The sequence below is a fragment of the Oncorhynchus gorbuscha genome, linkage group LG18 (assembly GCF_021184085.1).
Source record: "Oncorhynchus gorbuscha isolate QuinsamMale2020 ecotype Even-year linkage group LG18, OgorEven_v1.0, whole genome shotgun sequence".
Taxonomy (NCBI): Eukaryota; Metazoa; Chordata; class Actinopteri; order Salmoniformes; family Salmonidae; genus Oncorhynchus; species Oncorhynchus gorbuscha.
This window is the reverse complement of record NC_060190.1, coordinates 70,886,425-70,902,789: the sequence shown is the minus strand read 5'-3', so window position 1 is coordinate 70,902,789 and position 16,365 is coordinate 70,886,425. Positions and strand designations below refer to the sequence as shown.

Sequence of the window (16,365 nt, the reverse complement as noted above, 5' to 3'; positions counted from 1 at the left end):
AATGACTGCCTAGGAACAGTGGGTTAACTGCCCTGTTCAGGGGCAGAACGACAGATTTTCACCTTGTCAGCTCAGCACAGTTAACTAGTCCAACGCTCTAACCATGGCACTCCACGAGATGCAGTAGAAGCCAGGGTAAATTGTTAGCTAGCATTAAACTTATCTTATAAAAAACAATCAATCATAATCACTAGTTATAATTACTAATCCAGTTTAGCAGGCAATATTAACCAGGTGAAATTGTGTCATTTTTCTTGCGTTCATTGCACGCAGAGTCAGGGTATATGCAACAGTTTGGGCTGCCTGGCTCTTTGCGAACTAATTTGCCAGAATTGTACATAATTATGACATACATTGAACATTGTGCAATGTAACAGGAATATTTAGACTTATGGATGCCACCCGTTAGATAAAATACCGAACGGTTCTGTATTTCCCTGAAATAATAAACCTTTTGTTTCCGGATTCGATCATATTAATGACCAAAGGCTCGTATTTCTGTGTGTTATTATGTTATAATTAAGTCTGACTTGATAGAGCAGTCTGACTCAGCAGCAGCAGGCCCGTAATCATTCATTCAAACAGCACTTTGTTGCGTTTTGCCAGCAGCTCTTTGCAAGCACAGCGCTGTTTATGACTTCAAGCCTATCAGCCTAATGGCTGGTGTAACCAATGTGAAATGGCTAGCTAGTTAACCACGCCTACAGATACCACTACAGATACCACCACGGATACCACTAGATACCACCACACATACCACTACAGATACCACTACGGATACCACCACGGATAACACCACAGATACCACTACAGATAACACCACAGATACCACCACAGATACCACCACAGATACCACCACAGATACCACCACAGATACCACCACAGATACCACCACAGATACCACCACACATACCACCACACATACCACCACACATATCGCTGCACCATCAGCTGGAGTGTATTCAGTGATGTGAAACATTCAGAATGTTGCAGAAAGACACGTAAGGAGTAGATCTGACGATCATTTAATCTACATGTTAGAGAGACGTGTGATCTACATGACACCTCTGTTCCATCTGAATGTTCTGGAACGCTGCGGCTTCCTGATGAAGTACCCAGCACAGTGCCACTTCTCCACCACTAACCGTTCCTCTCCTCCTCCTCCTCCTCTTGATCCTCTATTCCAGGCATCACCTCAGTCTCCATCTCTGGTCGTTTACACTCCATCTCGCTCTCCTTCCCCTGCTCTCTCCCTTGTTTACCATCTGTACCGGGATCGTGTGGGTCGCCGGGACCTTTGACGTTGTACTCTGGGTAAGTTGCATTGACCGGCAGGTCCCGACCCTCCGTGCTGGCGTTGAGTTTGTTGGCTTTCTGTTGGTCCTTTTCGTCTTTCTCCTCTTCTTCCTCAGTCCTCTGTACCTCCTGGCTTGCAGTGTCTTCCTCTGCGTGGCCGTTGCAGGTTACCTCCATCCTGCTCTCCTCCTCCTCCTGCTTCTCTTCCGGTTTATCTGGACCTGGGTCAATGCAACAGATCAGTCAGTCAGTCACACGAATAGCAATCGATACACTGCAGTGATCGCCAAACGGAAGAAAACGGCCTGAAACAGGGAAGGGACTACGTCAACTTATGCAAGAACTGGCAGAAATGTTTTGCTGTAGCGTGTCCTAATGTACACGCTCCAGGTCACCAACTCTGGTCCCATGATATATGGTTAAAATAAACATATCCTTTCAGTTCCTTTAAAAAGGGAAACAGAATCCAATAGAGGTCCGCAGCATCGTTCTGATCTAGATTAAAGGTGAAGCACAGTCCCCGGGTGGGTTTACCTGCTGTGAAATCATTAGCCGTGTCCTGTAGCGTGTCAGACGAGGGCGGGGGGGTGTCTGCGGTGGTCTCTTCCTCCCCCTCCTCCTCTTCCTCTCCTCCTTCCGGCGCTCCCTCCATCTCCTGAATCCTCTTCTCTAACATCTCTGCCTGCTTCTTCTGTTTCTTCTTCATCTTCTTCTTCTTGTTCTTAGACATCTTCACATTCTGAGGGGCGAGGAGAGAGACGACGAGAGGGGCAAGGACAAGAGGAGAAGGACGATGAGAGGAGAGAGACCACGAGAGGAGAGGGGCAAGAATGAGAGGAGGGAGACGACAAGAGGGGCAAGGACGAGAGGAGAGACAACGAGAGGAGAGGGGCAAGGATGAGGAGAGGGGCAAGGACGAGAGGAGAGAGACGACGGGAGGAGAGGGACGACGAGGAGAAGAGGGACGACGAGGAGAAGAGGGACGACGAGGAGAAGAGGGACGAGGAGAGGGATGACGAGAAGAGGGACAAGGAGAGGGATGACGAGGAGGAGAGGGACGAGGAGAGGGATGACGAGGAGGAGAGGGACGAGGAGAGGGATGACGAGGAGAAGAGGGGCGACGAGGAGAAGAGGGATGAGGAGAGGGATGACGAGGAGAAGAGGGATGAGGAGAGGGATGACGAGGAGGAGAGGGATGACGAGGAGAAGAGGGACGAGGAGAAGAGGGACGAGGAGAGGGATGACGAGGAGGAGAGGGATGACGAGGAGGAGAGGGACGAGGAGAGGGATGACGAGGAGGAGAGGGACGAGGAGAGGGATGACGAGGAGGAGAGGGACGAGGAGAGGGATGACGAGGAGGAGAGGGACGAGGAGAGGGATGACGAGGAGGAGAGGGATGACGAGGAGGAGAGGGACGAGGAGGAGAGGGACGAGGAGAGGGATGACGAGGAGAAGAGGGACGAGGAGAGGGATGACGAGGAGAAGAGGGACGAGGAGAGGGATGACGAGGAGAAGAGGGACGAGGAGAGGGATGACGAGGAGAAGAGGGACGAGGAGAGGGATGACGAGGAGAAGAGGGACGAGGAGAGGGATGACGAGGAGAGGGATGATGAGGAGAGGGATGACGAGGAGAAGAGGGACGACGAGGAGGAGAGGGACGAGGAGAGGGATGACGAGGAGAAGAGGGACGAGGAGAGTTAAGGAGAGGGGGAGAGAGGGGATGGATAAGGAGAGGAGACGGACAAGGGGGAGAGGGATGAGGAGAGGATATGGATAATGAGAGAATGGATAAGGGAGAGAGGGATGAGATGAGGAGGGGGCAAGGAGAGGATATGGATAAGGAGAGAATGATAAGGGAGAGAGGGATGAGATGAGGAGGGGGCAAGGAGAGGATATGGATAAGGAGAGAATGATAAGGGGGAGAGGGATGAGATGAGAGGATATGGATAAGGAGAGAATGGATAAGGGAGAGAGGGATGAGATGAGGGGGCAAGGAGAGGATATGGATAAGGAGAGAATGATAAGGGGGAGAGGGATGAGATGAGGGGGTAAGGAGAGGATATGGATAAGGAGAGAATGATAAGGGGGAGAGGGATGAGATGAGGTGGGGGGAAGGAGAGGATATGGATAAGGAGAGAATGGATAAGGAAGAGAGGGATGAGATGAGGAGGGGGCAAGGAGAGGATATGGATAAGGAGAGAATGATAAGGGGAGAGGGATGAGATGGGGTGGGGGAAGGAGAGGATATGGATAAGGAGAGAATGGATAAGGAAGAGAGGGATGAGATGAGGAGGGGGCAAGGAGAGGATATGGATAAGGAGAGAATGATAAGGGAGAGGGGATGAGATGAGGAGGGGGCAAGGAGAGGATATGGATAAGGAGAGAATGATAAGGGAGAGAGGGATGAGATGAGGAGGGGGCAAGGAGAGGATATGGATAAGGAGAGAATGATAAGGGAGAGAGGGATGAGATGAGGAGGGGGCAAGGAGAGGATATGGATAAGGAGAGAATGATAAGGGGAGAGGGATGAGATGAGGAGGGGGCAAGGAGAGGATATGGATAAGGAGAGAATGATAAGGGAGAGAGGGATGAGATGAGGAGGGGGCAAGGAGAGGATATGGATAAGGAGAGAATGATAAGGGAGAGAGGGATGAGATGAGGAGGGGGCAAGGAGAGGATATGGATAAGGAGAGAATGATAAGGGAGAGAGGGATGAGATGAGGAGGGGCAAGGAGAGGATATGGATAAGGAGAGAATGATAAGGGAGAGAGGGATGAGATGAGGAGGGGGCAAGGAGAGGATATGGATAAGGAGAGAATGATAAGGGAGAGAGGGATGAGATGAGGAGGGGGCAAGGAGAGGATATGGATAAGGAGAGAATGATAAGGGGGAGAGGGATGAGATGAGGAGGGGGCAAGGAGAGGATATGGATAAGGAGAGAATGATAAGGGAGAGAGGGATGAGATGAGGAGGGGGCAAGGAGAGGGAGATTAAAATAAATAAAATGAGAAGAGAAGGTGTAAGGTTTGGACGACTGTACCATTTGTAAAACCATTGCCCAGTGTGAACAGAACCACCCACTCCAACACATTATCTGGTAGATACAGCTGGTAGCAGCCACCACACACACAAAATAACAAGCTTTCAGAAATAACACAAAGACTGATAGACTCACTGGTTTGGGTGCTGGAGCTGTGCTCACTGTGAAGAGAGAGAACATTCTAGTCAGTGTTAAATCCTCAGCAAAATAACAACTAAACCAGCAGCAAAGGTGATATGTCAAATCTGCCTCAGTAATTAGCATGCAGTTTCAGTCGTACAGTGTGCATGTACTTTGTGCGTGTGCGTGTGCGTGTGCGTGTGTGTGTGTGTGTGTGTGTGTGTGTGTGTGTGTGTGTGCACATGTGCTCTGATTCACACACAGCTGTTCTGATACCCTTTCCAGTGTCGTGGACCAGCGGGACTCTCACACCATCTCCGCCTGAGACGGTTATTTTTGCACCAAAACCCAGTGACTCACAGAACACCTATTTTTTTATAGCCTTTGTGGTTTTGAATAATGGCCTGTTCTCTCATGTCTTCTCCTGTCTGTTGAATAATGGCCTGTTCTCTCGTGTCTTCTCCTGTCTGTTGAATAATGGCCTGTTCTCTCGTGTCTTCTCCTGTCTGTTGAATAATGGCCTGTTCTCTCGTGTCTTCTCCTCGGTCTGTTGAATAAAGGCCTGTTCTCTCGTGTTTTCTCCTCGGTCTGTTGAATAATGGCCTGTTCTCTCGTGTCTTCTCCTGTCTGTTGAATAAAGGCCTGTTCTCTCGTGTCTTCTCACGTCTGTTGAATAAAGGCCTGTTCTCTCATGTCTTCTCCTGTCTGTTGAATAAAGGCCTGTTCTCTCGTGTCTTCTCACGTCTGTTGAATAATGGCCTGTTCTCTCGTGTCTTCTCCTGTCTGTTGAATAATGGCCTGTTCTCTCGTGTCTTCTCCTCGGTCTGTTGAATAAAGGCCTGTTCTCTCGTGTTTTCTCCTCGGTCTGTTGAATAATGGCCTGTTCTCTCGTGTCTTCTCCTGTCTGTTGAATAAAGGCCTGTTCTCTCGTGTCTTCTCACGTCTGTTGAATAAAGGCCTGTTCTCTCATGTCTTCTCCTGTCTGTTGAATAATGGCCTGTTCTCTCGTGTCTTCTCCTGTCTGTTGAATAATGGCCTGTTCTCTCGTGTCTTCTCCTTTCTGCTGAATAATGGCTTTTTCTCTCGTGTCTTCTCCTATGTCTGTTGAATAATGGCCTGTTCTCTCGTGTCTTCTCCTCGGTCTGTTGAATAATGGCCTGTTCTCTCGTGTCTTCTCACGTCTGTTGAATAAAGGCCTGTTCTCTCGTGTCTTCTCCTGTCTGTTGAATAATGGCCTGTTCTCTCATGTCTTCTCCTGTCTGTTGAATAATGGCCTGTTCTCTCGTGTCTTCTCCTGTCTGTTGAATAATGGCCTGTTCTCTCGTGTCTTCTCCTGTCTGTTGAATAATGGCCTGTTCTCTCAGGTCTTCTCCTGTCTGTTGAATAATGGCCTGTTCTCTCATGTCTTCTCCTGTCTGTTGAATAATGGCCTGTTCTCTCGTGTCTTCTCCTTTCTGTTGAATAATGGCTTTTTCTCTCGTGTCTTCTCCTATGTCTGTTGAATAATGGCCTGTTCACTCGTGTCTTCTCCTGTCTGTTGAATAATGGCCTGTTCTCTCGTGTCTTCTCCTCGGTCTGTTGAATAATGGCCTGTTCTCTCGCGCCTTCTCCTTTCTGTTGAATAATGGCTTTTTCTCTCGTGTCTTCTCCTATGTCTGTTGAATAATGGCCTGTTCTCTCGTGTCTTCTCCTGTCTGTTGAATAAAGGCCTGTTCTCTCGTGTCTTCTCACGTCTGTTGAATAAAGGCCTGTTCTCTCAGGTCTTCTCCTGTCTGTTGAATAATGGCCTGTTCTCTCAGGTCTTCTCCTGTCTGTTGAATAATGGCCTGTTCTCTCAGGTCTTCTCCTGTCTGTTGAATAATGGCCTGTTCTTGTGTCTTCTCATGTCTGTTGAATAATGGCCTGTTCTCTCATGTCTTCTCCTGTCTGTTGAATAATGGCCTGTTCTCTCAGGTCTTCTCTGTTGCATAATGGCCTGTTCTCTCGTGTCTTCTCCTGTCTGTTGAATAATGGCCTGTTCTCTCATGTCCTCTCCTGTCTGTTGAATAATGGCATGTTCTCTCGTGTCTTCTCCTGTCTGTTGAATAATGGCCTGTTCTCTCGGGTCTTCTCCTGTCTGTTGAATAATGGCCTGTTCTCTCGTGTCTTCTCCTCTGTGTGTTGAATAATGGCCTGTTCTCTCGTGTCTTCTCCTTTCTGTTGAATAATGGCTTTTTCTCTCGTGGCTTCTCCTTTGTTGAATAATGGCATGTTCTCTCGTGTCTTCTCTGTTGGATAATGGCCTGTTCTCTCATGTCTTCTCCTGTCTGTTGAATAATGGCCTGTTCTCTCATGTCTTCTCCTGTCTGTTGAATAATGGCCTGTTCTCTCGTGTCCTCTCCTGTCTGTTGAATAATGGCCTGTTCTCTCGTGTCCTCTCCTGTCTGTTGAATAATGGCCTGTTCTCTCGTGTCTTCTCCTCGGTCTGTTGAATAATGGCCTGTTCTCTCGTGTCTTCTCCTTTCTGTTGAATAAAGGCCTGTTCTCTCGTGTCTTCTCACGTCTGTTGAATAATGGCCTGTTCTCTCGTGTCTTCTCCTGTCTGTTGAATAATGGCCTGTTCTCTCATGTCTTCTCCTGTTTGTTGAATAATGGCCTGTTCTCTCATGTCTTCTCCTGTCTGTTGAATAATGGCCTGTTCTCTCGTGTCTTCTCCTGTCTGTTGAATAATGGCCTGTTCTCTCGTGTCTTCTCCTGTCTGTTGAATAATGGCCTGTTCTCTCAGGTCTTCTCCTGTCTGTTGAATAATGGCCTGTTCTCTCATGTCTTCTCCTGTCTGTTGAATAATGGCCTGTTCTCTCGTGTCTTCTCCTGTCTGTTGAATAATGGCCTGTTCTCTCATGTCTTCTCCTGTCTGTTGAATAATGGCCTGTTCTCTCAGGTCTTCTCCTGTCTGTTGAATAATGGCCTGTTCTCTCATGTCTTCTCCTCGGTCTGTTGAATAATGGCCTGTTCTCTCAGGTCTTCTCCTGTCTGTTGAATAATGGCCTGTTCTCTCGTGTCTTCTCTGTTGAATAATGGCCTGTTCTCTCATGTCTTCTCCTGTCTGTTGAATAATGGCCTGTTCTCTCGTGTCTTCTCCTGTCTGTTGAATAATGGCCTGTTCTCTCGTGTCTTCTCCTGTCTGTTGAATAATGGCCTGTTCTCTCAGGTCTTCTCCTGTCTGTTGAATAATGGCCTGTTCTCTCATGTCTTCTCCTGTCTGTTGAATAATGGCCTGTTCTCTCGTGTCTTCTCCTGTCTGTTGAATAATCGCCTGTTCTCTCATGTCTTCTCCTGTCTGTTGAATAATGGCCTGTTCTCTCAGGTCTTCTCCTGTCTGTTGAATAAAGGCCTGTTCTCTCGTGTCTTCTCCTCGGTCTGTTGAATAATGGCCTGTTCTCTCGTGTCTTCTCCTGTCTGTTGAATAAAGGCCTGTTCTCTCGTGTCTTCTCACGTCTGTTGAATAAAGGCCTGTTCTCTCGTGTCTTCTCCTGTCTGTTGAATAATGGCCTGTTCTCTCAGGTCTTCTCCTGTCTGTTGAATAATGGCCTGTTCTCTCATGTCTTCTCCTGTCTGTTGAATAATGGCCTGTTCTCTCATGTCTTCTCCTGTCTGTTGAATAATGGCCTGTTCTTGTGTCTTCTCATGTCTGTTGAATAATGGCCTGTTCTCTCATGTCTTCTCCTGTCTGTTGAATAATGGCCTGTTCTTGTGTCTTCTCATGTCTGTTGAATAATGGCCTGTTCTCTCATGTCTTCTCCTGTCTGTTGAATAATGGCCTGTTCTTGTGTCTTCTCATGTCTGTTGAATAATGGCCTGTTCTTGTGTCTTCTCATGTCTGTTGAATAATGGCCTGTTCTCTCATGTCTTCTCCTGTCTGTTGAATAATGGCCTGTTCTTGTGTCTTCTCATGTCTGTTGAATAATGGCCTGTTCTCTCATGTCTTCTCCTGTCTGTTGAATAATGGCCTGTTCTCTCAGGTCTTCTCCTGTCTGTTGAATAATGGCCTGTTCTCTCAGGTCTTCTCCTGTCTGTTGAATAAAGGCCTATTCTCTCGTGTCTTCGCCTCGGTCTGTTGAATAATGGCCTGTTCTCTCGTGTCTTCTCCTGTCTGTTGAATAAAGGCCTGTTCTCTCGTGTCTTCTCACGTCTGTTGAATAAAGGCCTGTTCTCTCAGGTCTTCTCCTGTCTGTTGAATAATGGCCTGTTCTCTCAGGTCTTCTCCTGTCTGTTGAATAATGGCCTGTTCTCTCAGGTCTTCTCCTGTCTGTTGAATAATGGCCTGTTCTTGTGTCTTCTCATGTCTGTTGAATAATGGCCTGTTCTCTCATGTCTTCTCCTGTCTGTTGAATAATGGCCTGTTCTCTCAGGTCTTCTCTGTTGCATAATGGCCTGTTCTCTCGTGTCTTCTCCTGTCTGTTGAATAATGGCCTGTTCTCTCATGTCCTCTCCTGTCTGTTGAATAATGGCATGTTCTCTCGTGTCTTCTCCTGTCTGTTGAATAATGGCCTGTTCTCTCGGGTCTTCTCCTGTCTGTTGAATAATGGCCTGTTCTCTCGTGTCTTCTCCTCTGTGTGTTGAATAATGGCCTGTTCTCTCGTGTCTTCTCCTTTCTGTTGAATAATGGCTTTTTCTCTCGTGGCTTCTCCTTTGTTGAATAATGGCATGTTCTCTCGTGTCTTCTCTGTTGGATAATGGCCTGTTCTCTCATGTCTTCTCCTGTCTGTTGAATAATGGCCTGTTCTCTCATGTCTTCTCCTGTCTGTTGAATAATGGCCTGTTCTCTCGTGTCCTCTCCTGTCTGTTGAATAATGGCCTGTTCTCTCGTGTCCTCTCCTGTCTGTTGAATAATGGCCTGTTCTCTCGTGTCTTCTCCTCGGTCTGTTGAATAATGGCCTGTTCTCTCGTGTCTTCTCCTTTCTGTTGAATAAAGGCCTGTTCTCTCGTGTCTTCTCACGTCTGTTGAATAATGGCCTGTTCTCTCGTGTCTTCTCCTGTCTGTTGAATAATGGCCTGTTCTCTCATGTCTTCTCCTGTCTGTTGAATAATGGCCTGTTCTCTCATGTCTTCTCCTGTCTGTTGAATAATGGCCTGTTCTCTCGTGTCTTCTCCTGTCTGTTGAATAATGGCCTGTTCTCTCGTGTCTTCTCCTGTCTGTTGAATAATGGCCTGTTCTCTCAGGTCTTCTCCTGTCTGTTGAATAATGGCCTGTTCTCTCATGTCTTCTCCTGTCTGTTGAATAATGGCCTGTTCTCTCGTGTCTTCTCCTGTCTGTTGAATAATGGCCTGTTCTCTCATGTCTTCTCCTGTCTGTTGAATAATGGCCTGTTCTCTCAGGTCTTCTCCTGTCTGTTGAATAATGGCCTGTTCTCTCATGTCTTCTCCTCGGTCTGTTGAATAATGGCCTGTTCTCTCAGGTCTTCTCCTGTCTGTTGAATAATGGCCTGTTCTCTCGTGTCTTCTCTGTTGAATAATGGCCTGTTCTCTCATGTCTTCTCCTGTCTGTTGAATAATGGCCTGTTCTCTCGTGTCTTCTCCTGTCTGTTGAATAATGGCCTGTTCTCTCGTGTCTTCTCCTGTCTGTTGAATAATGGCCTGTTCTCTCAGGTCTTCTCCTGTCTGTTGAATAATGGCCTGTTCTCTCATGTCTTCTCCTGTCTGTTGAATAATGGCCTGTTCTCTCGTGTCTTCTCCTGTCTGTTGAATAATCGCCTGTTCTCTCATGTCTTCTCCTGTCTGTTGAATAATGGCCTGTTCTCTCAGGTCTTCTCCTGTCTGTTGAATAAAGGCCTGTTCTCTCGTGTCTTCTCCTCGGTCTGTTGAATAATGGCCTGTTCTCTCGTGTCTTCTCCTGTCTGTTGAATAAAGGCCTGTTCTCTCGTGTCTTCTCACGTCTGTTGAATAAAGGCCTGTTCTCTCGTGTCTTCTCCTGTCTGTTGAATAATGGCCTGTTCTCTCAGGTCTTCTCCTGTCTGTTGAATAATGGCCTGTTCTCTCATGTCTTCTCCTGTCTGTTGAATAATGGCCTGTTCTCTCATGTCTTCTCCTGTCTGTTGAATAATGGCCTGTTCTTGTGTCTTCTCATGTCTGTTGAATAATGGCCTGTTCTCTCATGTCTTCTCCTGTCTGTTGAATAATGGCCTGTTCTTGTGTCTTCTCATGTCTGTTGAATAATGGCCTGTTCTCTCATGTCTTCTCCTGTCTGTTGAATAATGGCCTGTTCTTGTGTCTTCTCATGTCTGTTGAATAATGGCCTGTTCTTGTGTCTTCTCATGTCTGTTGAATAATGGCCTGTTCTCTCATGTCTTCTCCTGTCTGTTGAATAATGGCCTGTTCTTGTGTCTTCTCATGTCTGTTGAATAATGGCCTGTTCTCTCATGTCTTCTCCTGTCTGTTGAATAATGGCCTGTTCTCTCAGGTCTTCTCCTGTCTGTTGAATAATGGCCTGTTCTCTCAGGTCTTCTCCTGTCTGTTGAATAATGGCCTGTTCTCTCAGGTCTTCTCCTGTCTGTTGAATAATGGCCTGTTCTTGTGTCTTCTCATGTCTGTTGAATAATGGCCTGTTCTCTCATGTCTTCTCCTGTCTGTTGAATAATGGCCTGTTCTCTCGGGTCTTCTCTGTTGCATAATGGCCTGTTCTCTCGTGTCTTCTCCTGTCTGTTGAATAATGGCCTGTTCTCTCATGTCCTCTCCTGTCTGTTGAATAATGGCATGTTCTCTCGTGTCTTCTCCTGTCTGTTGAATAATGGCCTGTTCTCTCGGGTCTTCTCTGTTGGATAATGGCCTGTTCTCTCATGTCTTCTCCTGTCTGTTGAATAATGGCCTGTTCTCTCGTGTCCTCTCCTGTCTGTTGAATAATGGCCTGTTCTCTCGTGTCCTCTCCTGTCTGTTGAATAATGGCCTGTTCTCTCGTGTCTTCTCCTCTGTCTGTTGAATAATGGCCTGTTCTCTCGTGTCTTCTCCTTTCTGTTGAATAAAGGCCTGTTCTCTCGTGTCTTCTCACGTCTGTTGAATAATGGCCTGTTCTCTCGTGTCTTCTCCTGTCTGTTGAATAATGGCCTGTTCTCTCATGTCTTCTCCTGTCTGTTGAATAATGGCCTGTTCTCTCATGTCTTCTCCTGTCTGTTGAATAATGGCCTGTTCTCTCGTGTCTTCTCCTGTCTGTTGAATAATGGCCTGTTCTCTCGTGTCTTCTCCTGTCTGTTGAATAATGGCCTGTTCTCTCAGGTCTTCTCCTGTCTGTTGAATAATGGCCTGTTCTCTCATGTCTTCTCCTGTCTGTTGAATAATGGCCTGTTCTCTCGTGTCTTCTCCTGTCTGTTGAATAATGGCCTGTTCTCTCATGTCTTCTCCTGTCTGTTGAATAATGGCCTGTTCTCTCAGGTCTTCTCCTGTCTGTTGAATAATGGCCTGTTCTCTCGTGTCTTCTCCTGTCTGTTGAATAATGGCCTGTTCTCTCATGTCTTCTCCTGTCTGTTGAATAATGGCCTGTTCTCTCATGTCTTCTCCTGTCTGTTGAATAATGGCCTGTTCTCTCATGTCTTCTCCTGTCTGTTGAATAATGGCCTGTTCTCTCGTGTCTTCTCCTGTCTGTTGAATAATGGCCTGTTCTCTCGTGTCTTCTCCTGTCTGTTGAATAATGGCCTGTTCTCTCAGGTCTTCTCCTGTCTGTTGAATAATGGCCTGTTCTCTCATGTCTTCTCCTGTCTGTTGAATAATGGCCTGTTCTCTCGTGTCTTCTCCTGTCTGTTGAATAATGGCCTGTTCTCTCATGTCTTCTCCTGTCTGTTGAATAATGGCCTGTTCTCTCAGGTCTTCTCACGTCTGTTGAATAATGGCCTGTTCTCTCATGTCTTCTCCTCGGTCTGTTGAATAATGGCCTGTTCTCTCAGGTCTTCTCCTGTCTGTTGAATAATGGCCTGTTCTCTCGTGTCTTCTCTGTTGAATAATGGCCTGTTCTCTCGTGTCTTCTCCTTTCTGTTGAATAATGGCTTTTTCTCTCGTGGCTTCTCCTTTGTTGAATAATGGCATGTTCTCTCGTGTCTTCTCTGTTGGATAATGGCCTGTTCTCTCATGTCTTCTCCTGTCTGTTGAATAATGGCCTGTTCTCTCATGTCTTCTCCTGTCTGTTGAATAATGGCCTGTTCTCTCGTGTCTTCTCTGTTGCATAATGGACTGTTCTCTCATGTCTTCTCCTGTCTGTTGAATAATGGCCTGTTCTCTCATGTCTTCTCCTGTCTGTTGAATAATGGCCTGTTCTCTCATGTCTTCTCCTGTCTGTTGAATAATGGCCTGTTCTCTCATGTCTTCTCCTGTCTGTTGAATAATGGCCTGTTCTCTCATGTCTTCTCCTGTCTGTTGAATAATGGCCTGTTCTCTCGTGTCTTCCTCTGTTTGAGGCTGTTAGAGTTATAACTACAGCAGCTCTCCCTCTCAATGTCACCCCTACCATTCATTACAGATGGATCAGCATCAGACAGCTAGATAAAAGGGTTGTTTCATCACTTCAACACCACACCGGAACAAAGCCCAGTCTCATCTCAATCCATATCTACCATCAACTACTTTTATCACCAATCTAAACGCTAGACTCAGTCTTTAGATATCAAGTCTCTCAGTAAATCGTCAGATGATTTGCCTCTTGATACTTGTGTCTGAATTTCCCTACAAAACTCTTGATGTACCAGCAAAACAGGAATCGAGACAATGAATGCATAACCTCAAATGTTTTTTTCCTATTTGTTCTGATCATTCTCCTAGACTGAAACGCTGAATGTCTGGCATGGCTTGGCAGGGCTCACTCTTTTTGTTCAGAACATTGCGACAAAGCACCATACAAAAAAATATATGATCCTTTGAAGAGCTTAGAATTAAGAGCTTTTGAGTGAAAAGCACTAATTAATACAATCTCATTCACCAGCATGCCACGCCATGACGGTGATGGTATTATGTCCATGTTTATACAGCTTTCCAACATTGCACAGTGTTCATTCAAAATGGTGGATGTGAGGGGTCAGTTACCAGCAGAGTGTGTGTGTGTACCTGCGGAACCTGAGGGGGGCGGAGCTCCAGTCCTCTGCCATTCTGTTGCCTCGGCAGCCATCTTCTTGATGTAGGGCTCGTTGACCGTCAACAGGATGTTCTCTGGCTTGATGTCTGTATGGATGATCTTACACTTGGAGTGAAGGTAGTCCAGGCCCTGGAGAACCTACAGGAGGGCAGAGGATCGGTAAGACCACGGCTGTATCGGAGGGTTTCAACATTGAGGGAACATTCCCCAAATTCCAGTTGGAGGACTCCTGGAACCATGGAAACGTTTGGTAAAATTTCTGGAATTTTAAACCTGCTTTCAATAATAATTACTAACAGTTTCAGCGTTAACATTCTGTAGAGTCAAATTTTTGTTTTTGCAATCAAGACCTGGAACGCACCCAATGTTGTGTGAGAAATAAGTTGTGTTGTTTTACCTGGCGTATGATGCTCTTGACGGAGGGCAGAGGAAGGCCCTGGTAGTTAGACTTGATGATCCACTTCAGCAGGTGATGACCCAGAACCTCAAACACCATACAGACATCTGACAGGAGAGGTCAAGGACCTGTACAGGACAGCATGGGAGAGGTGGGAAGCCTAACTCAAAACACACACCCCGTTGTCATTCACCTTTATGCATTTGGCTTACACCTACGCAATATAACATGTGAACACCTAAAAGGTTCTGCAAAGAACCCAGATGGAAGTGGGCACACCAACCCAGAACTCATTACCAACTCTTCCAAGAAGCTAGGCATGCTGGGACGGAGTCAGGGCGTGTTGCCTGGACACCCAGCTGTGATCAGGATGTAACGGTCTCTAGCTAGGGGGGGGGATAGAGAAACTGTCAGTACAATTGTGCTTCTGTGTGTGTCCTCTAGCTGGAATGTGTTGTGTTGCCAAACGTCAGCAAGGCAGGGACACATCTGTAAACCACCAATAGTTAGTGGCAGGACTTGGGCAATGAATCTTCATAATATTGACCAATAGCAGGAATATTGGAATATGCCGGTTCTCTCTTGTTGTCAGTTTTCATACTATGTTGAACAGCAGTGTTGTCGTGGACGTTTAACTGAGGATACGAGTTCCGTTCATGCCAGAGATCTTGAAGTCATCCAGTAACTGAACTACCCTCTCCCTGCTGGGGTCCTTCTGGTCCGTGTTCCTGACCTGGAACACACAATAATAATCATATTGAGTAGAAGTGAGTGAGTGAGTGAGTGAGTGAGTGAGTGAGTGGTGGTGAGTGAGTGAGTGAGTGAGTGAAGTGAGTGAGTGAGTGAGTGAGGTAAGTGAGTGAGTGAGGTGAGTGGTGAGTGAGTGAGTGAGTGAGTGAGTGAGTGAGTGAGGTAAGTGAGTGAGTGAGTGAGTGAGTGAGTGAGGTGAGTGAGTGAGGTAAGTGAGTGAGTGAGGTGAGTGAGTGAGTGAGGTGAGTGAGTGAGTGAGTGAGTGAGTGAGTGAGTGAGTGAGAGTGTATGTGTGTTCCTCACTGATCTCAGCAGCTTGATCTCATCCAGGGCTGTCTCAGTGTAATGCTCTGCACTCTTCACCACCTTCATGGCCACAAAACACTTCCCTCTAGAAATAACAGGACAACACATGTTACACACTGAAACACCAACAAGCCTCTACCACTTTAACAGGCCTCGACTCAGCACCACTAACAGGCCTCGACTCAGCACCACTTACACAGGCCTCGACTCAGCACCACTTACACAGGCCTCGACTCAGCACCACTTACACAGGCCTCGACTCAGCACCACTTACACAGGCCTCGACTCAGCACCACTTACACAGGCCTCGACTCAGCACCACTTACACAGGCCTCGACTCAGCACCACTTACACAGGCCTCGACTCAGCACCACTTACACAGGCCTCGACTCAGCACCACTTACACAGGCCTCGACTCAGCACCACTTACACAGGCCTCGACTCAGCACCACTTACACAGGCCTCGACTCAGCACCACTTACACAGGCCTCGACTCAGCACCACTTACACATCCTTCTGTAGCTCAGTTGGTAGAGCATGGCGCTTGTAACGCCAGGGTAGTGGGTTCGATCCCAGGACCACCCTCGACTGTATGCACACAGGACTGTCAAGTCGCTTTGGATAAAAGCGTCTGCTAAATGGCATATATTACAGGCCTCGACTCAGCACCACTTACACAGGCCTCGACTCAGCACCACTTACACAGGCCTCGACTCAGCACCACTTACACCGGCCTCGACTCAGCACCACTTACACCGGCCTCGACTCAGCACCACTTACACCGGCCTCGACTCAGCACCACTTACACAGGCCTCGACTCAGCACCACTTACACAGGCCTCGACTCAGCACCACTTACACAGGCCTCGACTCAGCACCACTTACACAGGCCTCGACTCAGCACCACTTACACAGGCCTCGACTCAGCACCACTTACACAGGACTCGACTCAGCACCAGTTACACAGGACTCGACTCAGCACCAGTTACACAGGACTCGACTCAGCACCAGTTACACAGGACTCGACTCAGCACCAGTTACACAGGACTCGACTCAGCACCAGTTACACAGGACTCGACTCAGCACCAGTTACACAGGACTCGACTCAGCACCAGTTACACAGGACTCGACTCAGCACCATTTACACAGACAGAACTTACTGTATGTCCCAGGGCAACCACACAGTGGAACAGACAGAACTTACTGTATGTCCCAGGCCAACCACACATTTACACAGACAGAACTTACTGTATGTCCCAGGCCAACCACACATTTACACAGACAGAACTTACTGTATGTCCCAGGCCAACCACACAGTGGAACAGACAGAACTTACTGTATGTCCCAGGCCAACACACATTTACAC

The 16,365-nt window shown here is 47.4% G+C and overlaps 1 protein-coding gene across 6 annotated transcripts in view; it reads right to left on the bottom strand.

Annotated features, from left to right (window-relative positions):
- The window catches only part of LOC124002943 (SRSF protein kinase 1-like), a 72,029-nt gene that overhangs the window by 10,731 nt on the left and 44,933 nt on the right, over positions 1-16,365 (bottom strand). For 4 of the 6 annotated variants that reach the window (XM_046310798.1, XM_046310797.1, XM_046310799.1 and 1 more), the window contains 7 exons: positions 14,998-15,085; positions 14,590-14,677; positions 13,945-14,051; positions 13,520-13,685; positions 4,472-4,497; positions 1,831-2,035; positions 1,146-1,517 (listed from right to left, as the gene is read on the bottom strand). In XM_046310798.1, the coding sequence (XP_046166754.1) occupies positions 1,146-1,517; positions 1,831-2,035; positions 4,472-4,497; positions 13,520-13,685; positions 13,945-14,051; positions 14,590-14,677; positions 14,998-15,085 (1,052 nt within the window). Of the gene's footprint in view, positions 1-1,145; positions 1,518-1,830; positions 2,036-4,471; positions 4,498-13,519; positions 13,686-13,944; positions 14,052-14,589; positions 14,678-14,997; positions 15,086-16,203; positions 16,222-16,365 lie in introns of those variants that run through there. The other 2 variants (XM_046310801.1, XM_046310800.1) reach the window with 2 other exon arrangements.